The sequence below is a fragment of the Odontesthes bonariensis genome, chromosome 3, assembly GCF_027942865.1.
Source record: "Odontesthes bonariensis isolate fOdoBon6 chromosome 3, fOdoBon6.hap1, whole genome shotgun sequence".
Lineage (NCBI taxonomy): Eukaryota > Metazoa > Chordata > Actinopteri > Atheriniformes > Atherinopsidae > Odontesthes > Odontesthes bonariensis.
Genome location: NC_134508.1, coordinates 9662540 through 9688823, shown reverse-complemented (window position 1 = coordinate 9688823; position 26284 = coordinate 9662540). Strand labels below are relative to the sequence as shown.

At 41.2% G+C, this 26284-nt stretch overlaps 1 protein-coding gene across 4 annotated transcripts in view; it reads left to right on the top strand.

The window, feature by feature from the left end:
* The window catches only part of phactr3b (phosphatase and actin regulator 3b), a 69495-nt gene that overhangs the window by 22816 nt on the left and 20395 nt on the right, over positions 1-26284 (top strand). The window contains exons 1-8 of one of the 4 annotated variants that reach the window (XM_075460212.1): positions 2423-2557; positions 8390-8548; positions 8710-8784; positions 8923-9063; positions 11924-12154; positions 12256-12463; positions 14719-14909; positions 15584-15737. In XM_075460212.1, the coding sequence (XP_075316327.1) occupies positions 8395-8548; positions 8710-8784; positions 8923-9063; positions 11924-12154; positions 12256-12463; positions 14719-14909; positions 15584-15737 (1154 nt within the window). In that variant the 5' untranslated portion in view covers positions 2423-2557; positions 8390-8394. Of the gene's footprint in view, positions 1-2422; positions 2706-8389; positions 8549-8709; positions 8785-8922; positions 9064-11923; positions 12155-12255; positions 12464-14718; positions 14910-15583; positions 15738-26284 lie in introns of those variants that run through there. The other 3 variants (XM_075460211.1, XM_075460210.1, XM_075460209.1) reach the window with 3 other exon arrangements.

Here is a 26284-nt window from a genome sequence, read left to right as displayed (position 1 = left end):
ATATATATATATATATATATCTTTATTTTTTATTAAATAAATCCAAAAGATAAAGACCCTTGTTAGTGGGAACACGGTAAGATTACTTATTAAAGGATTATATACTTGCTATTTCAAAATGACAGACCCCGCTGTAGGCCTTTGTCATGATTATAGGGGACGTAAATCTAAATGAAATTGAATCTGTGTTGAATTTTAGTGCACTTGATTTTTGTTTTGGTTTTTTTCCTCCACATTTCCCCCCTGCTCATCCATAACCTCACTGCACTGGTTGGTCCAAGCAACAGACAGGTAATAAATGCTTGTCAGCACCCCTAGCCCTAAATTATGGGCTTAAATTTGTCTCAAAAATAACTGCAAATGCACAGAGGGTGATCTACAAATATGCCTTGAGATGCACACATGTTTTGCTATCCACAAATACAAATTCCCTATTTGTAACTTGTGTGTTGGTTTTTACAAATATGTGTATGTGCAAATATATAATTTTCCATTTGTAAAACGAAAAGCCATTTATGAAATTGAAAATTCTGTTTGTGAATCGTGACTCAGCATTTGTGGATCACTAATCACACGTTCGTATTTTTGAGACATTCTTTCTCCAAATCCACACAGATCCACAAACCAATAGCTCGTGATTCACAAAGCACAATCCAGTAGATGGCACAAATCATAATCATAAGTCCTTCCAAAACCAAACAGCTATGAGCAAAATTAGTGCTAGAGTAAGTGCAATTAGTTAAGAACCTAGACAAATGGGAAAAAAGACAATTTAGGCTTATTGGCATATTTGTAGATCACCCTCTGTGCATTTGGGGTTATTTTTGAGACAAATTAAAGCCCATAATTTGAGTTGAAACTGAATGCAGGCAGAATAGTGTGGGCAGTCCTGGTATTAGGCTGAAAGGTGGCGGAGTAATTAAACAGCACTGATGTTCAAACAACAAACTGCAGGCTCAGAAAAAGGCCGACCACAGTTTTCTAACCCCTTGTGACAGTGGAAATCACTTTACGGCAGAGGTATTTGTCTTGTGGGAGGAAAGGTACAGGTGTAAAAAATTAATTGTAATCAAGAAAGAATGCCATTCGTGGCGCTCTATGATCCATGCTAGCTCACACGGTTCACACTTGAATAACATTTGCGCCAACTGCGTCTTTTCCAACATTTTAATACGTATTCTGTGCTTTAGGTCTGCTGTTTCCTTAGAAGAAAAGACTTAAAGGGATAGTTCACCTCTTTTGACATGAAGCTGTATGACATCCCATATTAGCAACATCATTTATGAACATTTTCTTACCCCCTGCTGCGTCCTGTGAGCCGAGTTCCAGCCGAGTTTTGATGTTGATGAAAGTAGTCCGGCTAGTTGGCTGGGGTTTAAAAAATAAAGCGTTTTGCTTCTCAAAACAATATGGGTTCAAAAGAGTAATACATTTGCGTCACAAAATCGTTCTCCAGAAAAAGTCAGACCTCACAATCGCTTGGCCCTATTTTCTCTCTCCCTTCGTATCACTGTGTGCTGTGTAGACCGCGCAGACCGAAGTGCAGACCGAGCAGTAAACACCGTAACAGGCGCGGCTGTCGGCAGGTGGCTGAACGCAGTGATATGAATGGAGAGAAAATAGCGCCAAGCGATTGTGAGGTCTGAGGCTACCTTTACACGGAAACGGTCTGAAACCAAAACGTAAAAGTGGCGTTTCGTTTTCACTTTTAAATCTGCGTTTAGACGAGCGTTTTAGGGTGAAAATCTGCGTGCATACGGAAACGCAAAAGTGTGTGACATTTCATATTTATCGATGCAGTAAACAGGCCAGATGGCTCGGTGGCAACACTACCAAGACCAAGTCTTTCTACTTCTCTTCTACCTGTTCACTCCAATCGCGCAAAGTAGTAATGAAATACTTAATAATGAAATGACTCTTGAACGTCAATTACCGCGCCTAAGGCGAGTTGAAAGTCCGCAGGGACGGACATGTTGATAGCCTACTGATGTTTCCCACGGTTTTCTGGCGCTTTATTATGCTTGTCATGTCATTTCTATGTGACGAGAAACGCAGCCAACTAGCCGGACTACCTTCGTCAACACCAAAACGAGGCTGGAACTCGGCTAACAGGACGCAGCGGGGGGGTAAGAAAATGTTCATAAATGATATTGCTAATATGGGATGTCATACAGCTTCATGTCAAAAGAGGCGAACTATCCCTTTAAACTGAGAATAAAATGAAGCCAAAAATATCTGTATGTATAAACATACAAACATGCGGTCCTATCACTGAAAATGTTTTCCGTCTGTAAACACTGTACAACACCAGGCCCGCCTACTACGCTGGGCAGTTGAGGCTGTGAGTGTGTGCCACTTTATTCGCCCGCCTCCTCCCGTTCAGAGGGGCGGGGTCCGCCATGATGCTACATCATCACTAGCAGCCAGTTGCAGATGTAACTCGGTGGCTTCCACTTGCTCCGCTTTTCTTTTCTTTTTTTTTTTCCTTTTCTCCCCCACCTCCACCGTCAGCTCCCACCGCCTTTAAACAACACCTTTAAACCACTTTCTGACCGAGGTACGTGAGCGTTGTTTCCGTTTGTTTGTTAGTAGAGAACAGAGACTGTCTCCGGCTGTCTCCGCTCAGTCGGTCCACTCTTCGGGACCATAATGATGTGATACCGCGAGGCGGAGGAGCCCTTGGAGAGCTGTTTGTCCGACGATAAGTAGGTGTTGCTAGTTTTTGCCGTTGAGAGCATTTCCACAAAAGCGCTGTCCTTGCAAAGGTGGCTTTTGTTTATTCATATGAAATTGACTTGTGTGACATTTCAACACATATTAAGCTCAAACTCTGTCCTGTAAGATGATCTCACCAGTTTACAGCGACCTGTAATTAAATAATGTTGATTATTTTCAGGTGTGATTATAGTTGAGTTTATATCTTTCTTTTTCCCCCTCTTCTTTGATTGCTTTTAACTGTGTTTTTTAATTTTTATTCTATTTTTTTCTCTTTAAATTACTGCTTTATGTTGTTCTTTTAAATGCCTTTTCTCTATGTAAAGCACATTGATGAAATGCGCTGTATAAATAAAAGATGCTTTGCTTTGCTTTAAAAAAAAATTATCATAAAGTAAATTTTTTGATTTATCAAAATCAAATCTATTTGTGTAGCACATTTCATGTACTAACAATTCAAAGTGCTTTACAAAAAAATAAAAGCAGCTGCTGCAGGGAGTGTAAGAAGCATTAAAAATGCATAAAAATAATGTTAATAGGATACACTTAATACATAGAATGTGTGCTTGTGTTTGTAGGTGGTGCAAATTGAGTGTTTTTGACAAGGAAAATGGAATGTAAGTGATCGGGATGTTGTGACATTTCCAGGTGCTCTGTGTTTGCCACAGTCAGCAGCCTCATTGGCTGTAGCAGCAGAGATTAGCTGGAGGCAACGCCACATTCTACAGCATCTGACTTCTGACTATTCAGTTTAGCTCTGAAATAAGCACTCCAAAGAGTACGCTGAAACCCCAACGTCTTCGGCCCGCAGTTGGAATGAATATTTAAACATTGCTTGCAGAATTTTTTTTTAAAAATCAGCATCTTCCTGACTTACATTATGCATCATTAAGACGCTGGGACGTGATTGGCTGTGGTCCCTCCGTCTCTCTGTGTGGCAACAGCCTTCCCATCCACCCAGCAACTCCATGTTCCTCATGCTGTGGTGATTCTCCGTCTCTGAGGGCCCTCTCTGCAGCATCCTGCGTGGTAACTATAGTAACTGCAGCCTGACCCTGTGCGTGCTTGTTACAGTTACTACAGGCTTGACCTGAATTTCTCACCGCACTCCAGGCAACCACTCACAGCTTGGACAGCTGACCTGCTTCTCACATTGATTAGTGATCAAGCAGCTGTGGGCGAGGGCGGAAGTGTGCTTGTGATTGGCTTTATGTTGTCAGAGGAGCCAGCTAATTTACACTGGATCCTCCTCAGGGGGTTTGTTGAGTTGCTTATGTCGAAGCAGTACATGATTCTCTAAGAATTTAGTTTTTTTTTTAAAGATGTTACACATGTAAGTCTAGCTTTGGGTTGTAGTCAGTTGGAGCTCCGATGAAAATGTTGATGGCGAGCTGTCCTGCGCCCGTGAAGGAAGTCTGGGTTAAATATGGCTCCTGCTATTCGGTAGAATTTAGGAGAAAATATTTCTGATGGCGGCTGTTCTTCCTTTTTAATTTGAACTTTTAATTTTCAGCTCCCGACCAAATTCACCTCACCTCAAATCAAATCAAATTTATTTGTATAGCACATTTCATGTACAAAACAATTCAAAGTGCTTCACATAAAATAAAAGCAGTGCAGCAGGGAGTGGAAGAAGCATTAAAAATACATAGAATAGAAATATACTTTATTCATCTCCCGATGGGGGAAATTCAAATTAGTCAAGTAGCTCAAAAAAATTATTAATATTTACAATGATTGTATATTAACAACAACAATAATAATACAATAATAAACAATTTTAATAAAAAATACTACTAACTAATAATAAATGACCAAATAAATTAAATAAAAATAAAAAATCAATCTGACAATTTGAGAAGAACATAAAAGAATATAAAGAGAAACAAATAAAATAATTAGGGCTGTGACTCGATTAAAATTTTTAATCGCGTTAACTACAGGCTTTGAAATTAATTAATCGCATTTTAATCGCATATACTTTATCCTTTAGAAAATTAACATTTTCAACAATATTTCAACTAACACAGAATATATCCCTATTTGAAATCTGAATGTAGCATGCATGAAAACACAGTATATAGAATCTTGGATGTTAAGCTGCGTTGGGCCCCCATTAGCTTCCACGCTAGCTGCTACATGTTCCGAGACACATAATGGCTCGGCGGCCAGCAATCGGATAAACCAATGAAGTGAATCAATCCTGTGAAAGAATGAAAACAAGGGAATGAAACCTGCACTCACCCATTATGAAGTTAACTCTGCCAGCCCCATTATCTTGCCCCTGCTCAGCCAACTCCTTGAAGTCGGGTATGATTGGTAACGTTACGGCGGCTAGCATTAGCAACGAGGCTGCTAGGCTTGCTAAATCGGTAAGCATTAGGCTACTGAAGAAAGCTAGTCTTTTTAGCTACGTTATATTATCATCTTTCTTCTCGGCTATAACCTTTTGTTTACGGTCACTGGCCCTAACCTGACGAGCTGTCAAATCACCGGAAGTTTTCACCGGAAGTACAGGCGCACACACAAAAGCTCTCTCCAGACATATCATTCTTTCATTCCGCCCAGATGAAATTTAATGCCGCATGAAATATTGGCTACACAACGAGCCCCTCGTCAGCCCTCATCATCAGTAAATTTCTGAGTGGGTGCGATCAGTCTTGCTTGACTTGCGTCCCTCCGTCTGTATTTAAAAAAAAATAAATAATAATAAAAAAATAAATAAATTATAGTGTGCGATTAAAATGCGTTATTTTTTTTAACGCGCTAATATGTGTGTAGTTAATTAATCGAAATTAACGCGCTAAAGTCCCAGCCCTAAAAATAATATAAATGAATTTAAAAAACAAGCAACAGTCCAGATAAATTAAAAGATATTTCATGCATAGACACATGAGAAAAGAAATGTTTTTAACCTGGATTTAAAAATGTCTCCATTTGGTGAAAGTTTAATCTCCACTGGCAGTTTGTGCCACTTGTTTGCAGCATAACAGCTAAATGCTGCTTCTCCATGTTTAGTCTGGACTCTGGACTGGACCAGCTGACCTGAGTCCTTGGATCTAAGAGCTCTGCTGGCTTTATATTCTCTGAACAGATCACCTGTGGAATCCCTCAGTATAAATCACAGTACATTTCATTTCTGCCTCCCCGCAGTCTGACTTGGATCGGCAGCACAAGTGCACATGATTAATTTCTTAAGGGACGGATGAGCAGATGTTGTGGATTTACAGGCTGCCAACAGAAACTGGAGGCGCTCGTGGAACCATCCCCACGCTGCCCACGGCTCAGCTGCAAGCTCCCTGAGGTGTCAGCTTGTTGTCGAAGCCAGACTGTGTAGGAGTGACTATTTCTGTCCTTTCTTCAAGGAACCTCTCTCGTTCTCTCTCAGCTCAGCCAGTCTCTGTGCTTCTCTGCCTGTCCGCCTGTCATTGTGATACCTCCTCTCCAGCTTATCCCGCAGACTTAAGTGTGCTTCAGGATGTCAGAGTACCTGCTAAGAGCGGGTAGACATCAATTCGCACTGTCTGCGGCAAGAGATCAAAGCTTCTGCACGCTATTAGTCAATCAACAAGAAGCGAATTGGCAACTGTTTTAACGGCTGAAAGGAAGGAACGACACATTTTTTTTCAAGTACCAGCTTCTCAGATGAGAAGATGACTTGTGTTGTTGTAAAAAAATGATTTATTGGTTATGGATGATTTAGGTTGGAAGTGTCGTTTTAGTACATTCTCCTTTGATAAGACAGGCTTCAGTTGTACCAAACACTTCAAACCAACATGAATAATGGGGAAAGGATTTCCAGAATCGAATCTCTAATGTCCTTGTTTTCAGCTACCTTTTAAATAAGTTTAATTAAAAATAAAATAAGAATTAGAACGGAAAAGATTAGCTGGCTAGTTTGTCCAACTGCTGAAAATGGAAAAACATTTGAGTTCTTCTTTTTAGGCAGAAATGTGACCAAGTTGATTGTTTCTAAATGACTATAATTGCAGATTTTCTTGTATCAGTTGTCTGATTAAAATTCATTAAAGAAATCAAGTAGCTCTCACTAGGTCTTAAAATGAGGTAAATACAACCGGAATTAGACAACAGCATGTGACATATTACCTATTAGCTGATATGCTGTGTTTGGTTTCCTCCAAACGTGCAGCTGTGCATTAGGACCAAACATCTGCACTTTGGTCTCATCTGTTCCAGAAGTCTTGCGGTTTGTTCAGATGCAGCTTTGCAAACCTAAGCTGTGCTGCCATGTTCTTTTTAGAGAGAAGAGACTTTCTCCTGCAGCCCTTCCACACAAGCCATACTTGTTCAGTCTTTTTCCAACTGTGCTGTCATGAACTTTAATATTTAACATGCTAACTGAGGCCTGCAGAGTCTGAGATGTAGCTCTTGGGTTTTTTGCAGTTTCTCTGAGCATTGCACAGTCTGACCTTGGGGTGAACTTGCTGGGACATCCACTCCTGGGAAAATTGGCAACCTTTCTGAATGTTTTCCACTTGTGAAAAATCTTTCTCTCTGTAGAATAATGGACTTCAAATAGTTTGGAATCACACGTATGGCTCTTCCCAGATTGATGGGCAGCGATAACTGCTTCTCTTAGATCATTGCTGATGTCTTTCCTCCTTGGCATTGTGATAAAATACACCTGAATGCTCCAGACCGGGTTACACAGTTAACGACGATGAGTTTATCAAGTGTATTTGATTAGCAGCACCTGGCTGCTACTTACCCTTTAAATTTGAATGGATGCAGTAAAGGATGGACTCACCCGAGGTTGTATTTTCATAAATTTATGACCTGATAGGGACCAGAGGATCGCTCATTGGAATGCATAAACCTCTGGAAAATGTTATTTATTTTTTTATTTTTTGGGGGTGTTAAATTAATGCAACTTCATTATTTTAAAAAAAAAAAAAAAAAAGCTTGGGGGGGGGATGAAAGCCGCAGTCCTAGAGCTGGCAATTGTATGTGTGAGTGATGTGAAAAACGTTAACAGAAAGCCACCCTCCCTCCAACAGCAGCTCTTCCAAAACACCGCGAATTGATGGCAAATGCGGAACAAAAAAGGAAAATAAACCATTTGAAGGTACAGCAGGACGTTATAAAAACTTCTACACTGTCGTTAGCTGCGTGCAATATGTGTGCACTTCTGTCCCTGCTGTATGATGTGAAATTGTTCAGCAGACGTCCATGTTCTTCACAAAGATGCACTCGTGGCCCAAAATAGTAAAGTCAGTTGGGAGTGCTGGCTGCAGATGTCTGCACTGACCTCAGAAAAGGCAGTTGTGCTGAAGCTGATTTTATTTATTCCCCTCAGTCTTTCAAGACGTCTTTAAAAGCATCCCATTGTGTGTGTGTGTGTGTGTGTGTGTGTGTGTGTGTGTGTGTGTGTGTGTGTGTGTGTGTTGCCCTGAAACCATGTGAGTCACGCACGAACAATGCGATTCTCTGTGCTCTCCTCAGGAATTAGGCTGGAATCAATAAGGCATTTTCTGCCAGTGACCCACATTTTCCACTCTCACATGATGGAGGGGTGTCCATACCGTTCAGCCAATTGTGTTAGACGTGATTAAAGTAAATTCTCAAACCTTGATCATGTCAGTGAGGCCGGTAACGTCAGGAAGGTTTGAGTTGTCTGCAGCCTGTTTTTTGAGGAAGCTGCTTTGTGTTGTAGATGTGATGGACCAGCAGAGGGCGCTGCATTCCGGTTGCCTGGTCTCAGGGGTGCGTACGCCTCCCGTCCGCCGCAACAGCAAGCTGGCCAGTCTGGGACGCATCTTCAAGCCCTGGAAATGGAGGAAAAAGAAAAACGAGAAGCTGAAGCCTTCGGCAAGTGAGTGTGACAAAAACGTCTCGTGTTTCCTTCAGCGGCCGTAAACAGCGGCTGGTTTGGGATTCACCTTGGGGACAGGAAGATTGAGTCTGCATCTGCAAATAGTTTCCAGTTCCCATGCAGTCTTTGGCCCGGTTTCATCAATATTTTTTGTTGTTTAGCAGCGGAGAAGAAGGCAGCTGTACGGCAGAAGAGAGATGACCTCGTCAGGCGGAACCCCGGGGAGACGGAAACAGGTGCAAAATCAGAGATTAGCACACCCTCCCGAGCATGCACACAAATGACTCCAGGCTTGTTGCAGTTGACTTGTTCAGCCACATGATGCCCAACTGCCGCACAAACTCATTGCTGTCCTGTCTGTGGGCTGCACGCAGAGTCGGATCTTGCTTGTGGGGGTAACGGTGAGGATCCAGACACTCCGACTCACTCTGATGTAGAGGACAGAGATGAGGAGCTCGTGGCACCTCTGGCCAGCACCAGCGAAGACCTGGGGAGTGACTTAGAAGCCTCAACAGGTAGAGTCCAGCACTGGTCAAAGAGCACACAAAGCACAGCATTGCTGTGTTTTTTTTTTCTTCCTTTCAGTTTGAAGGGTTAAAGGGATAGTTCGCCTCTTTTGACATGAAGCTGTATGACATCCCGTATCAGCAACATCATTTCTGAACATTTTCTTCCCCCCTGCTGCGTCCTGTGAGCCGAGTTCCAGCCTCGTTTTGGTGTTGACGAAGGTAGTCCGGCTAGTTGGCTGTGGCTTAAAAAATAAAGCGTTTTGCTTCTCAAAACAATATGCGTTCAAAAGAGTAATACATTTGCATCACCTGCACCTGTTACGGTGTTTCCTGCTCGGAAGCAGGGGACTACTCGGTCTGTACTTCGGTCGACACAGCCCGTAGTGATACGAAGGGAGAGAAAATAGTGCCAAGTGATTGTGAGGTCTGACTTTTTCTGGATGCATGATTTTGTGATGCAAATGTATTACTCTTTTGAACGCATATTGTTTTGAGAAGCAAAACGCTTTATTTTTTAAACCCCAGCCAACTAGCCGGACTACCTTCATCAACACCAAAATGAGGCTGGAACTCAGCTCACAGGACGCAGCAGGGGGGAAGAAGATGTTCAAAAATGATATTGCTAGTACGGGATGTCATACAGCTTCATGTCAAAAGAGGCGAACTATCCCTTTAATTTACATTGCAACGTCCACTCCACATAATAACGAGGTTAATGGTGTTCAGCAGATCACACGTCATGTTGTTTTTAATCCGGTTGATTTTTAATTTGATTGATGTAGTGGTAGTTTACAATAAAAGTCACCTCACACCACTTAACAAAGGAAGTTCATTTCAAGTCCAGTATGTTTAGTCCATCTAATGAGCCTGTTAGTGATTTTAGTGCTTCTAAACTGAAAGAACCTCTCTGTGTTGATGCATGTCTACATTTTCTAGTATTTTGCTGCCATTTTTTTTTGAGAAGTGTGGTAAATATGTGGAACAATCTGATTTGGAGGCTGCTCCTGGGGTACGATTGAATAGTTAAAAAATGCCTCCCCAAAAAAATCCCAGCCAGTACAACTGGTTTAAACTATGCTCACAATGTGGAAATATGTCCTATGATCACACAACTTTATTTATGTTCATCTTGCTTTTCTTTTCTTATAAACTATGAAACATAAACTGAAAGCCTAACATGTAATATACAAAATGTCTGTAAATTGCCTGTAAAATGCCATTAAATAACCGGCCATCTTTACACGGACCTGAACTGACGATTGTCTTCCAAATAGTCCAGTTAGGGTTATATTTGTACTTATTTAATTTGTTTAGGTTATCTCATGATGGCTGCTGAACCATTAATCATTTGGAGGGGGAGCTGTAAAGTAAAACGAGCGCACCCATAAGGAAGCGGTAACCTCGGCTGCGTATCTGCCACCCTGACTGGGGACATTTTCACAGACTTGTTTAAAAGCAACCAGAGAACGAAAAGAAAAAAAAAATAATTAAAAAGCAGGAATTGCATGAGCACGAAGAAGAGTATCGAGTGAAGGAGAAGGGTTCAAACTGCACTAGCAGCAGTTAATCTGAGAACATAACCAGAGTTTATAGGCGAAACTGAATATAACTGCCCGCTTAAAGGAACTTTTTCAGTGTGCAGGCAGAGTTTTGAAGGAGAGCAGTACAATATCTGAACGTGAACGTTAGAAATCCTGCTCTCAACTCAAGAGTACTCTTGATAAAAGATAGGGATGTCCCCTATACTCTACCTGCTTGATTCTTAACAGATACAGGTAGTAACCAGCTGGTTAACACGACGACTCCTTTCATATTTAAAGAGCCACTATTTTCCTCAGGAGCTGTGTGTGTGTGAAAAAAGAGAATGAAATGTAGAGAAACATTCTTATGTTATTTGTAGGGCTGGGCAACGATTAAAATTTTTAATCTAATTAATCACATGAATTCCCTGATTAATCGCATTTGTACGCAAAATCCAAAAATGAATCCAAAAGTAGTGTATAGCTTTTAGCATTTAGTTTTATTTTAAATGTGCTGCCATATGAATGAAAGTGCCATAACATTTGTTGTGCAAACACACTTTTAACATCAGCATCTTTCTGTAGTTTTTATGTAGAAGCCTCGCTCCACTGTCTGTTTCCTTGAATGACTTGCTGCTATCAGTTGTGTGTGTTGCCTTTAAGTGATATTTTGGACTGGAACTACTACGCTGAGAAGACAATTCAACTTGGCTGTAAATGCAGGAGTTGTTTTTTTTTTTTTTAATTTATTTTGAAATACGTGCTTTTATGTTGAAACAAGTAAAACAGGAAATAGCGCTAGTTAGCTTTGTGAGCTAGAGACCGAGGAGCACCTGTAACGGTGATGTCCAACTTTAAAATGAAAATGTAAACGTTCCGTACCCTTCTTCATGTTTGGTGGACCCGCAGCAGAAAGCAACAGACTTTTACAATAATAAAACCTGCATTAATGCGCGATAAATTATTTGTCTGCGTTAAATAAGTAACAAGTTAACTCGTTATTATCGCGTTAACTCGCCCAGCCCTAGTTATTTGATTACAGTCCACTGTTGCCTCACCCTGCCAGTTCTTATTATATCAGGATCATTCTGCTACTCACCAGTTGCCAGAAACTTCAGTCACTGTAGATCAATGGCTGCTCTATTCCATTTTTTATGTATAAACAATGAACTCAGTGACTGTTAGGATTTGGATTTTGAGGCAGAAAGCATCATTCACCAATTGGTGTCCTGGTGGACTGGGATGGCTCCAGCTTCACCATGTCTCTAATCGTCCACAAGGGGGAGACAGAGACTTCAGAAACAAAGCAAAACCTTTTCTTTACCCTTGCTGATGGTTCATTTCAGTACAAGATACGTCTGAAGATTCGAAGACGGTGGGAGATCCCAATCAGAGCGAAGATGGAGAAGATGAAAGCACCTCCCTAAGCGACCCCTGTGAAGAGAAGATGGCGGCGAAGGTTGAGACCGTCGAGGGGAAACAGGAGGTGGCGGCGGCTAAGCCTCAGAGACGAGCCAGTACCCCCCCTCCTCCAAACCTTCCAGTTAAACTGCTCACCAGACTGGGCAGCCTCGATGGTGAGTGTACCTGGATGAACCTGTGTCTCACAGTGGTGTCATCTCCCGCTTAATGACCAGAGCGTCTGATTGTTGACTGGTTTCTTCTTCTTCTTCTTCAGGTGTTCCTTCGGTGCCAGTTAAAAAGTCCCCGGCCACCTTACCCAGGAACTTCACGCTCCCCAAGGATCCTCATGGCTCTCTATTGAGAGGCAGGATCTCCACACCCACTGGGTCCCCCCATCTCGGAGCGCTGCACCAACAGCTGCCCCCCAGCTGCATCATTGAGGAACTGCACCGCGCCCTGGCTACTAAACACAGACAGGACAGGTCAGACTGGATGTGCAGCATTTTGAACTCACACCTTTGTTGTGTAATTTCTATTTTGTCGGTGTCACCAGATCAAATATAATTTTAATTTGTTGTAAATCACTACAGTCTCAGCTTCCTGTCAACCCAAAATATGAAGAATGTGAATTAAAACTAGGGCTGGGCGCGTTAACTCGTTATTATCGCGCATTAATGCATGTTTTATTTTTTTATTTAAAAAAATAATAATTAAATTAAAAACAAATTCCTTTTTTGGGGGGGTTTTGTGCCTTTAATGGATAGGAAAGTTCAGAGAGAGAGGAAGCAGGGGGCATAGAGAGGCCTCTTGTACATGTGGCGCCTGTTCAACCCACTATGCCACAAACCACCCCCGTTTTATTATTTATTTTATTATTGTAAAAGTCTGCTGCTCACAGGCTTTTATTTTGTAAAAGTCTGTTGCTCACAGGCTTTTATTTTGTAAATGTCTGTTGCTCACAGGCTTTTATTTTGTAAAAGTCTGTTGCTGTCTGCTGTGGAACCGGAAAAGAAAGTAATCGGCGGATCCACCAAACATGGAGAAGGGTACGGAACTTTTACTCGGCCATTTTCATTTTAAAGTTCTTCCAGACGGCGGAGTCGACAGAACCAAAGTCATCTGTAAACACTGCCAAGTTGAATTGTCTTCTCAGCGTAGTAGTTCCAGTCTAAAATATCACTTAAAGGCAAAACACACAACTGATAGCAGCAAGTCATTCAAGGAAACAGACAGTGGAGCGAGGCTTCTACATAAAAACTACAGAAAGATGCTGATGTTAAAAGTGTGTTTGCACAACAAATGTTATGGCACTTTCATTCATATGGCAGCACATTTAAAATAAAACTAAATGCTAAAAGCTATACACTACTTTTGAATTTATCTTGGGATTTTGCGTACAAATGTGATTAATCGTGATTAATCAGGGAAATCATCTGATTAGATAGATTAAAAATTTTAATGGTTGCCCAGCCCTAATTAAAACACGGCATCCTGACAACTTATTTCGTAAACAATGACTTCCCATTTAGATTTGTGTGGATTACTTATTGGTACTTTAGTACTTAAATTATTCCACCTTTTTAAGACAAAACATCTGTTTATTCCTAATAGGTCCTCACATTATGTGTGTGGAAATGCCCAAACTTTCACTTTGCCATGAATTCTGCTATTGATTTTCATGGTTCACTTCCATCCTTCCAGGTTTTGCTAACGCGTTGGACAGTTATTGATATGGCAGCACGAGGGGGACCTACTTAATGTTAGGCGCGAGGTCTTAATGTTATGGCTGATTGGTTTTAGGTCTTAATAAAATGTCTGTCACATGCTTTGGTCCATTAGAAACTACAAAGATGCAGTACATGGGCTCGCCTTTCAACCATGAAACTAAAGCTCCTTTCATTGCAACTGGAGTGAGCCACACGGCTCCAGTTCAACTCTTTCATCTGCCTTATCTGTCCTGTCCTGCAGCCTCAAGCAACCATTCAAATCTGATTTTGGACAATAATTACACTCGGTTACCCGATGCTTGTTCATACTCTATTAGAAGGAATACAGCATCTATGCAGAGGTTACACTAGCTAACACCAAACTGGTGCTTATTCTCAAATATTTACACTTCCCTCGTCTGCAGTTCTTCCACAGACGGTTGGTATTGATTTACTCTTACAGGCTCATTGTGATGCAGGTATTGAATTGTTTTCAATAATAAAAAAACACTACAGTTAGTTACCGTAAGCCTTTAAAAACATTTTGGCTACATTAAGTGCTAAGCTATTAGAGTTGTTGCAGATTGACTAGCTGTTGAACTGTTTCACCTCTGACCATTCTTATTTTATTCGTCCGAGTTCATGTTTGATGTTCTGGATGATGTTTTCTTTGTCAATTCTTTCAGTTATGAAAATTTAAAAAAAAAGAAATGCATCAAACTTGCATTTGTTCGGTGTCACAGTTATTTTGCACAGTATGTTAGGGGTGTTGGTGTAGGTGGACCAACTCATGTCTCCAAAACCAATAAACACATCAAAATGTGACTTTTATGTACCACTACATGCACATTAACAGAGCATCCTATTGCAAACTAAATATCTGACATGATAATAGAAGCAGATTGTGTTTCATTGGTTTATTTAGTTTATTTATTTATTTTTTGTTGCTTTTTAAACGCATCTCGGCCACCGAACAAGGCCTTTTGCTGAAGTTGTCTCTGACAGGCTCGCCTTGTGACATGTGATCTCAGTTTCCAGACAAAGGAAGCACGCTCTTCTCCGAAACGCAGACTGGATGGACGCCTGTCTCGCACGTCCAGCACAGAGAGGGAGCCGGCCGGGGAGTCGGGGAGCAAGAAGGAGTCTGATGAGAACAAGGAGAACTGGCGCCTGGACGAATACTTGAGCGACCAGGACAGCTGGAACGACTCCGTGATCTCTGGTAGGTCTCCTGACAGCGGACACATACTTGGATATTTACTTTGCTGCTCTCTGCCTCTTAATATGCAGAGCTAACAGAGTCTGGGCACGGCGTCAGAGGATAACGAAGCAGCACAATCTCTGCTGATGTCTGTTACAGTCGGAGAATGACCCGGAGAATTATAGCGCTGGTGAATGGCAGACCTGCTGGTATTAAGTTTCAGTGACCTGCCAACATCTGCTCTGGTGGCCTAATTCTTGGTCATTCATGTGGGTCAGTGGTGCACGGTCGCCTGCTGTTAACATGTGTGTGACTCTGGAGGGAAAATATTAAAAGGGTGGGTCTAAAAGCGAAAGCAGGTTCCCTGGTTTGCTCAGTCTAAAATACTTTTTTGACCGCCGAGCTGAACTGATGAAAAAGTTGTTGGCAGGTGAGTGTTTTCACTTTGTTAGATTAAATCTGTTATACAAGAAGGATAGAGAATGATTACTCGGTACATATTTAACATTCTCAAAGGTTTTCCAGGTATTTAGTTGAGAGATTTGTCGGGTTTTTTTCTTTTCCTCGGGTCTTAGCAGGAAGCACAACAGCACGCTGTGTGGTGATTAGCATCGCAACAGAAGGTTTATCTGGAAAACTATGCCTGGCAACCACTCGCGTCTGTACTAATCTTCCTTTGTGCTGAACAACCACAGGGACCCTCCCCCGCAGGATGAGGAAGGAGCTGCTGGCTGTGAAGCTTCGGAACCGGCCCAGCAAGCAGGAGCTGGAGGACCGCAACATCTTCCCAGTGCGCAGCGACCAGGAGCGTCAGGAAATCCGCCAGCAGATAGAGATGAAGCTGGCCAAGTGAGTCGCTCTGTGTGGACCCAGATCAGCATACCATCAGCTCCCCCCCCATCAGACCCCCACCCCTCTCATCATGCCCTACCTCATGTATGTCTGTTTGATCACTCAGCACCACTCTGGTCTACATTTTGCCTGCTTGTGTTTTCCTCCCACCACCCACTGTCCTTGAACAAATCCTAACAGCTCTCACTGTTTACTTGGAGGTCACATTTGAAAATGCACTGCCCCGTGATATCTACTTGAATCAGTTGTGTGTTTTGAGATGCTTTGGTGGCTACCTCCTCTTTTTGTATCCTTCATATGAGGAAATGTTGGCTCACACTAGGGCTGGGCGAGTTAACTCGTTATTATCGTGTTAACGCATTCATTATTTAACGACGATAAATATTTTATTGCGCATTAACGCATGTTTTATTTAAAAAAATAATAATGATAATTAAAAAAATCAAAACAAAATATTTTTTTAGGGCCTTTGTGCCTTTTAATGGATAGGAAAGTTCAGAGAGACAGGAAGCAGGGGGCAGAGAGAGGGGGCACGACACGCAGCACAGGGCCGTCTGATGCGGGACTCGAATCGGGGCCAGCTGCAGCGAGGACTATAGCCTCTGTACATGGGGCGCCTGCTCAACCCACTACGCCACGGACCACCCCTGTTTTATTATTTATTTTATTTTGTAAAAGTCTGTTGCTCACAGGCTTTTATTTTGTAAAAGTCTGTTGCTGCAGAACCGGAAAAGAAAGTAATGGGCAGATCCACCAAACATGGAGAAGGGTACGGAACTTTTACTCGGCCATTTTCATTTTAAAGTTCTTCCAGACGGCGGAGTCGACAGAACCAAAGTCATCTGTAAACACTGCCAAGTTGAATTGTCTTCTCACCGTAGTAGTTCCAGTCTAAAATATCACTTAAAGGCAAAACACACAACTGATAGCAGCAAGTCATTCAAGGAAACAGACAGTGGAGCGAGGCTTCTACATAAAAACTACAGAAAGATGCTGATGTTAAAAGTGTGTTTGCACAACAAATGTTATGGCACTTTCATTCATATGGCAGCACATTTCAAATAAAACTAAATGCTAAAAGCTATACACTACTTTTGGATTCATTTTTGGATTTTGAGTACAAATGCGATTAATCGTGATTAATCAGGGAAATCATGTGATTAATTAGATTAAAGATTTTAATGGTTGCCCAGGCCTACTTGAATCAGTTGTGTATTTTGAGATGCTTTGGTGGCTACCTCCTCTTTTTGTATCCTTCACATGAGGAAATGTTGGCTCACACAGAACTAGGCTAGCTCGTGCTAAACCGTCACGCTCCAGTCCTGACCTAAACCCTCAGTCATGAACATCCTTCTCGTCTTAACCCCAGACACTTGGCAAACTAAACGTTTAGAGCCGTTTTTCCTCTGGTGACCCAGTTTAGAGCGTTTCTCTCAGACTTTCCAGCTGCTTAGTGGACCACTGTGTCTAATCGCCAATGTTGTCTGGCAGCTGGTAATGTAACAAGCGTGCAGTGTACAGTGGAGTTTATCAGAGCTTTTCTCTGAAAAACAGCTGTTTGCGGAAACAAGGCAGAGGAGAGCAGACAGCGACCGTGAGACAAAATATTGAGTTGTCATGGAAGTTAAGTAAATGATGTGTAATGCACTGTAAGTTTCAGCCACAAAGCCAAACGAATAAGCTGAAAACTGAAGAATTTATCTATGCATTGACATCTTGTACATCTCGCAGGTATTCAATCCTTTCTTGATTCTTGAAAAACTTTGGCATTCTGCACTGGTATGTCTGGTGTGTCCATTCATATCACACAGCTCTATGGTAGCCTGATTATGAATGAATAATGATGTGCAAAGTGACACTCCCGACCACTCAGTCAGGGCACAACTCATCAGTACACTTTCTAGGTTTTTTGTTACTTATATAAAGCTAATCCGCTGTTGGCTTAAAACAGCTGAATCCATCTGAACAATCCTGCAGGTAATCCTACCTCTTATGAGGCTGATCGTCTTTTTTATTTAATTTTTTCTAACACTGTATGTTATGCAGGTAAAAATAATGCCTGTGCTGTACTTTGGCACAAAATATGAGGGCTTTTTTTTTTTCTTTCCATTGATGTTTTGGACCTTTTCTTCATCCTTTGGTCTAATTCTTTTAGTGTGGAAGAGGATTTTCTGAACCTCAGAAGAGGAATGCAACCCAGAACATAATCGCATTTGTTGTGTTATGTAAAAGGCAGTAGGTTGTTATAATGCTGGCTTTGGTTAGGCTCTTTTTGTGAATAACGAAGCAGCCGGCTGTGGTGCGAACTCTCAGTCTGAGGTAGAAGGTTCACACTTCCAGCTCCAGATCTCTTGGTTAAAAAAAGAAAAAAAAACAACCTGGCTTCAAATTAAAGTTGGATTGTTGCCGCTTCCAACAACCAAGCAGGTGTTGGTGCCGGACAGTAAAACCGCAGCTCTCTTGACTGATTTACTTTTTGTACTCGCACAGGGTTGAAGCTGCTTTTGTGGCTGTTTTCGCTGTTGCTTTATGGACAATAAACGCACCGAGTTTGTTTTTCATACCTTTGTTAATACGGATAGCTGTGATGACGTGTGTTAGAAGTACGTAGCAACATGAGTGTTTTATTTGGAGGTTGACCTGCTTTCAGATGGTTTAAACAGAAGCTTTTGTTCTCAGAATGTGACACATTACATTAATTAGTATTTCAAATGCTTTAGTATGAGTCCCAGCTCAAATGAACTAGCATGTTTCTGTATGTAACAGTGCTGAGATCTATCTATCCATCCATCCATACATAAGCAGTTGATAGAGGCCTCTTTTTTTAACTTTAATGACTCTTTTTAGTGGATACCATATAATCTTTAAGGACTTTGGTGTTGTATCTCACTTGATGTGGCGTCCAATACTGCACACCCTGTTTCTCTCTGTCACTTTCACATGTGCGTCTAAATTAAGCCGTAACGGTAATCAAAAGTGCCCAATGTCTGAATGACTTGATGCCTTTGATGTCAGAAATGTCCCCGTTTGGAAAGGGAAATATTAGCCCCACCATGCAAGTGTATGGGATTGGTTGTGTATAAAACCCTGACTGTTGGAATCTGTAATTTGGCAGTTGTCACTGGTGCAATACAGTTCAACCTTTTGATACATTGAATGCATAATTTTGGTCACTTTTACCTTAATGTGATCTTCATTCAGACATCCGTGTGAAAGTGAAGGAAAAAAATCTGATTTGTGCAAATTTAACCATACATAAAGCGAGGCATGATTGTCCTTACAGTCACAGTTTTTCTCATGACAACATGTCACATCGCCGTAAAACCGTCAAGTGTGCAGTTGTTGTATAAGTCACTGCAGTGTTAATGCCTTTCTTTAGATTCAGGGGCCGTTTACACGGAAACGAAAACGGGTTAAAAATGCAAAACCTTTTTGCGGATGCACTATATCGTTTAGATGGTAACGGCGTTTTGGGGGCATGAAAATGCAAAAAAGTGAAACCGCCCTCCAGAGTGGAATTCTTAAACGCTCCACTGTCGCGCCACCGTGTAAAGGATGAAAACGCAAAACTGCGTTTCTCGTCACATAGAAATGACGTGACAAGCATAATAAAGCGCCAGGAAACTGTGGGAAACACATCAGTAGGCTATCAACATGTCCGTCCCTGCGGACTTTCAACTCGCCTTAGGCGCGGTAATTGACGTTCAAGAGTCATTTCATCAGATAACAATGATGAGCGAGAGTAGTAAAGAACAGACCAAACTTGGTCTTGGTAGTGTTGCCACCTAGCCTAGATTTAAAAGTGAAAACGAAACGCCACTTTTGCGTTTTGGTTTCAGATCGTTTCCGTGTAAAGGTAGCCTCAAGTTTAGTGAACATTCGGTGTTAAACTCATGGGGGGTTTGATTGCACCACACTAACAGCATCACTCTTTGTTATCAGCTCAAGGAAAAACCCATATTCATTGTTGAATAAATAAATATTGGCACTGTTCAAACTTACCTCCTCTTTGGTTTCACCCTCAGAGTTCCTTTTCTCAGTGTCTGAGCTAAATGAATAGAAAAAGCCTGAGCTGCATCTCTCTGTCAGATCTCTCCGACAACATTTTGTTAAAACAAAAGGTTCCTTTTTTTTTTTTAAGCTTAATTTTGATGGTGATGGTGTAGCAGGCAGCAGATACCCTCTGCAAAGAGGATCGGGCCACTTTTACAAGCAGACACTGCTACGTTTTACACCAGCACTGCACGCTTGGCACTCTGATATGAATTGTTAACGTGATGCAACGTGGTGTGTGAAACGTCGACTCTATATGACAGCTCACCTTGTGCACTGTCCAGCCACATGCAAGTTGCAAATGTCGGTGCACACGACGAGGCTCGTTGCATCACTTTCTCAGGCATGTCTGAATGCGGAGTGAGGCACATTCACAGAAAAGTGATCGGTGTGTGAATGCTGTCGCTTTAACATGTTGATGAAGCCCTTAACGTCATGCACGAAAAGTCTAACGTGTGAAAAGGGCATTTGTCTTGACTATTGTCTGTACAGACGCAATCACATTGTTTAGTTGAGCCGTTCTTAGCCCCAGTTCTTAGTCCATTCCAAAGGGTCACAAGATAAATCTGTGTGCTGCCATGATTGATGGGAGGGCGAAAGAAGAGTACTTCTACTACTCAAGTCACATATTTGGGCATTTACTACAAGAGGTAGTTTGACTGGAGGTTATGCCACAACATTTTGCTTCTTTTTTTTTTTTTTAGTCGCTGATTGTTATAATTAGTCAATGGAAGTGTGATGTGTCAGTATCTTTGGAAACTAATCTTGCAGTGTGGATGTGAAAGACCTAGCTCAGTGATACTCACTATTTATTTCACAAGAGCCACATTGGCAGAGCAAAATCAAGAGAAGAGCCACTTTTACGACAACATACTAAATATGCATTTCTACATATAAAACATCCCACAAAAAAAGAAACAACACAGCCAATACATGTTAAATTAAGACCATATTTACCTTAATACTGGGATGAGCGGAAGCTGGCGTGCTTGTCCTTGACTTTCTTCATGATGTATTTGTAGTTTATTGTTGTAATCATAGTGAGACATTCAAGATGGACATGGTTTTTGTGCTGGTTTTCGCCCTTTTTTAATTAAAAACCGATCCATTGTGCCTGCATCTCGCAGTACACCCGACGTTTGTTGGCTCGTCCCCTCTCTGGCGACTTCATGCTGATTTTCGTTTGGTTTTTGTGCTGGTTTTTGCCCTTTTTTTAAATTAAAAACCGATCGATTGTGCCTGCTTACAAATACTTTGTATATTTTTTTTTTTAATTTTTTACATTTATTACTTTATTTTATAATTATTATATTTGTTGTTTTTATGGCACCAAACAGACCAGGCCAAATTCCTTGTCATGTAAAAATTACTTGGCAATAAAACCTTTTCTGATTCTGATTCATCTTGCGCTAGCTCCTTTAGCCAGCGCGCACTGCGGTCAAGAGTGACGGTGGTTTAAGCGGGCTGCGTTGCCAGGTTTAACAGAGCCCCCTTTAGGAAACACCATTAAGCCTTAATTAATACTTAATAAAAATACTTAATACTGTGCAGTATTCGCTGTATGTTATTTGAAAAAATGTATTGTTATTGTTACCATATTGTTATAAGCTACTATGCAAGTGCGAGCCGCCAATTAGAGATTGAGGAGCCGCACAATGAGTATATCTGACCTAGCTGTTCGATTAATATTGGAAATCGTGTTCTTCTATAAATAGCCACAGAACAGTGTGATAGTCGCTGTATAGTTTTTAAAACATAAAGGTCGAGGCGGGACGGTTCCCTCCAGGGGAACTGCCCCCCCCCGTGTGTCCTGGATATGGTTTTATTACATCATCACAGGTCAAAGCAGCTAATTAGAGAGATGAAGACTTAACTCTGAGAGAGAGTTGGTTTCCGTTCCTGTCCGACCACACTGGGAGGGAGACAGAAGAGAGAACGTTTGATAAAGCAGGATTAATTTTTCAGCTAAGCCTTTTGCTCCCCGCTTTGTTACTTAGCTGTGAGAGATGAGCATGGCAGGGTGACATTTACACAGGCTAAATGATAACGTTGCCCACCAGCTTCTTTGAGCATGGCATCAGGCTTCCCCATGTGCCTTTTTCCCACGCCCTCACTCAAGGCATTTCACAGCTGCGTGTCAATCTGGTTAGGCGCAGTTGCTTTGCCTGCGTCTGATATATGTGACGTTATCGTAAACCAAAGCCGCTCCAAGCACGCTTCCTTCCACGTGAGCGCACATGCGCACATTCCGGCAAGTAATTGCAGAATAGCAAAAGACTCTCTGAACTTTGTAATTGAGCATAACAGAACAGGGCAATGGGAGCAGTTTGGTCTTATGACACTGCTTCATCCCAAACTCTGCTTATATGAAGTGTGTCCCTGATTACACTTGCATAATGAAAACAGGAAGTAATCAATTGAATGTCACAAGGGGGTAATGTAACATAGGGTCATGTGCAGTGTGAGCAGGCTGCCTGTTGTGTGCTTGACAGGTCAGAAAGAGGACACATTTGAGATAAATTAGAAGTGATAAAAATGTGAATTTAGATGTTTTTCTTACTATATGCATTTAAATATTGTTTCACATGACATTGACACAAAAGTAGGGGACATACCGTGCACATTCATCCCATGATTTAAAAAAAAAAAAGGGTCATTAAATATTGAGCCTGCTTTTTCAGATGACTAAAACTGTGCGAACACCCAAAAGCAGAAATGTGCAGACTTATTCTCTTCACCAAATTTATGTAAAGCCATACATGAACAACTTACATTTGCATGTCAAAAGAAAGTTTGCACCACAACTCAACAGACATAACTGAAAGCAACAGCAAATAAGTAGCACAATTCTTTTTGGCATTCTGAAACGGAGACCCTCATCAGTGAAGCGGAGTATATGAAATCTACTCCTTTTGGTGGTCTCGGAACAAAAACTGCCGAATGGAAAATAAGTTGAAGAAGAGATCATATCGCTTCTGTTGAAAGAAAAGAATCTCATGAAGATAACTAGGAAACGTTCCGATTATAAAAGAGAGGATACGCGGACCGGTAACTTCTTCATGGGCTATGGATGAGCACTTTGCCTGTACAGCAAACAGCTTACTGTTGAGATGATCTGAAGGGAAACCCAGATGTACAGATGGATCTGTATGTTTGCTTATGGCAGGGTATGAGAATGAACTCTAAATGCGTGTTCTTATCTAAAGCTTCATTAACAAGGTCCTGCACAGCCAATACGCACGACCATGACACATGGCTGCCGTTACTCTAATTATATTCGAGTATATTATAAACATGTATGATTTTAAACTAAATCAAGGAAGAAAATCATTCTTGCACCGAACAATCTCTGTGAAACGGTCCGTTTTGTTTTATATAAAATTATGTCGCCTCTTTTTTTTGGTCATCAAATGTGTTTTTTTCAGTTTTTCATCTGTTGGTGCCAGGAGACATTGGCTGTGTTCGAAACCGCGTACTACATACTACATATACAATATATATATTACAAACTGCATACTTCCATACTGCATACTCATCGATCAGACAGTATGCAGAGTGTTTACCCACAATGCATTTCGCTCCTGCCCGAGCCGAAATCAGCCGGCCTGAAGCTGATTTCACTTAAGCTCTAAACTCTGTAAACTTTAGCAACATTTGAAACATTTTCAGGCGAGAAAGTAGTCGTTTAGATCCCCAACGTGTTGAAAACCTGACAAAATACCGGCTATTTACAATTTTGTTCCCACCAATTTGGCGCTACTAAAACTAGCCACAGTGAGCAACGCACTTCCGGTTATTTTCACAAGATAAAATATGCGTTGCCTTTTATCATAGGGAAAGCCATTGCGATACAATTGGTGCTTTTGTTTTGAAAACAGGAAGTGAACCTACCCTTGTTGTAGCTAGCTTGAAACTGCCGTTTTGACAGGAAATGACGATCGGCCACGTTACGTTGCATCTTGGGTAGTTTGAGTATCAGTAGTAACCTCATGATGCATACCCAACATTTCGGAGAATCTAGTATGCATCCGGGAACTTCTCGCTTACTCAAACTCGCATACTAACTCAAAAAGTTAGTAGGAGTAGTAGGAGAAGTATGCGGTTTCGAACATAGCCACAGGCTGGCATGAAGACCAGACAATGTAGACGAACATGGATATTTTGACAAACCAATTTTTCCATCCCCCCCCCCAAAAAAAATCCTGTTCATACACATTTACAACTCAGTCAGTAGAGAAAAGCAGGGTATGACCAAGACAACACGGGTTCCACAGTGACCGCTAACTTCACACTGGGTACAGGTAGTACATACATCCAATTAAATTCAGTTTTTGGACACAGTACAATTCAAGCCAAATATCATCTAATGCATTGTAGTAATCCAAATATAATTAAATTAAATTGAATAAGTTGAAAATATTGCCTAGCAAAGGAAACCAACAGATTGCTCTTTAGTTCAGTCCTCTGTCCTGAGCATGCACAAGGTGACAGTGGAGAGGAAACCTCCAGCAGAACCAGTCTCAGGGGAGTGTGGCCATCTGCCTCGACCACTTGTATTGACATTCCAAGGGTGTTTGCGGTCAGAAGGGATGTCCAGTTGCCCCGATGAATTGTTTAGAGTGTGCACAACTTCTCTGACAGCACTGACAGGGCATCTGGTTACAGTTGTCTTCCCCTCAGTGTGCGGGTGAAACGGCTCACTCACAGCCAGAGAAAACTCCCTCAGTAGCAGCAGCTACTTTATTCGTGTTGGCATCAACCATTACCATATCAACAGTGGGAGGTTAAGAGATATTCTGATGTGAAACCAAAGCGTTAACAGCACACAATCAATTGTGGCAAGCCAAAAAATTCCTGCGACTTTGTCAACATGACAACACTGTAAATGAAGTTTGGTTTTTTTTAAAGATATATTCACCTCGCCGTGAGTTTTTCAGAATATTGAATTGGAATTCAGTTGAAATTGGAATTGGATACACAGTAGTACTGTGTGAGTATCACCATTTACAGGTGTTTTTTTTTTTTTTTAAAGACTTTGATGGCAGAGTAAAACATTTTCATTGATAAATGGGAATCTTTACCAAAGTGATGAAGAAAGTCGAGAAGTCCCTGATTCAAACCTCGTGAGAGAATCGTGGGGACTTGGTGATGAATGGCTGGCTCACTCCTCTTTGCAGAGGGTCCCTGACTTTGTACAATGCAGTTCTTGTAATCTCATTGACCAAAGTGTCGTCTTGTAACCAAACTCTTAAACCCAACACACCCACCAACCAAAGCTAGTTTTCATTGACAAAAATGGCCCAAAGAGTCGACTGAAGGAGAAATGCTTTTAAGGTCTGGCAAAGCAAAATGTTTAGTTCTGTTAGTGGGTCACAGAGTTACTGTCATAACATCAAATCGCTTTGCTATCAAATGTTAAGACTTTCCCAGTTATTTCTTTTACACATCTGTGGACTCATTGCAGTGCTTTTGGTTGAAAATGAATGAAAATGAACATCCATTTTAGTCCAAACTTAACTTACTGTCGGAGGGAAAATCATATTGAAGACCGTACCCTGAAAAAAACAACTCATAAGATTTACTTAAAAAGTCTTTGTAAGTATTTACACTCAAATGATTTAAGTAATATTTAATCCTGCAATATCAAGTAACACTCACTTGCCAGTATTGCCATAAAACATAACAGTTTAAGATATTAAGTAACATTTACTTATTTACATCAAAGTTTTAAGTTATATTTATTTAAACAAATTAAGTAAACTTGTTGTTGATAGGCAGGAACATCATTTTACTCAAAATTAAGTAAATTTTATATATCTGTAGTATTTGCTGTTATGAAGTAACTTAATAGATTTTAACAATACACTTTCATAGTAAAGTTTATGTAGTATTTCTAGGTTTATGTACATACAACTATTAAACATTTAAATTGTATGAGGAAACCTAAGTAAAACTTACTCTTCCCCCATAATTCATGTATTACGTTAATAAAATGTTTAATTTTACTTAAGAAGCTCTAGTTCTTACTGAATCTTAAAAATACAAGGTAGAAATGATGACAGTTACTCTAATAGAGTTTACTTCACCAAAAAGTCACTTTTTTCAGTGTAGTTTAGTATGCAGAGGAGTGGACGTAAGCTTTCTGACAGTTGTAGAAGTATAAAATGATGTTTTAGCAGAGTTTTACACGAGTATCACAATGGTAAGCAGGTACTACCCCACTTAGCTCTGAGTTACTGACCACAGGACTGGCTGGTCGACATGACCTGAGTCAGGGCTGCAGACAGCTGAGGCATGCCATTGTTTGGAGTGATGGCACCGTGTGCTTGTCTGCCAGTGCCAGTATCCTGCTGACCACATGGTTTACAAGAGAACATGACGAGTCCCTCTGGGCAGCTCGCACAGCAGCAACAAAAGCTGCTCTCTAAACATCCACTCTGTACCGTTGGTTGTGTACACGTGCTATGAATCATACGGAATCTGTCGCATTG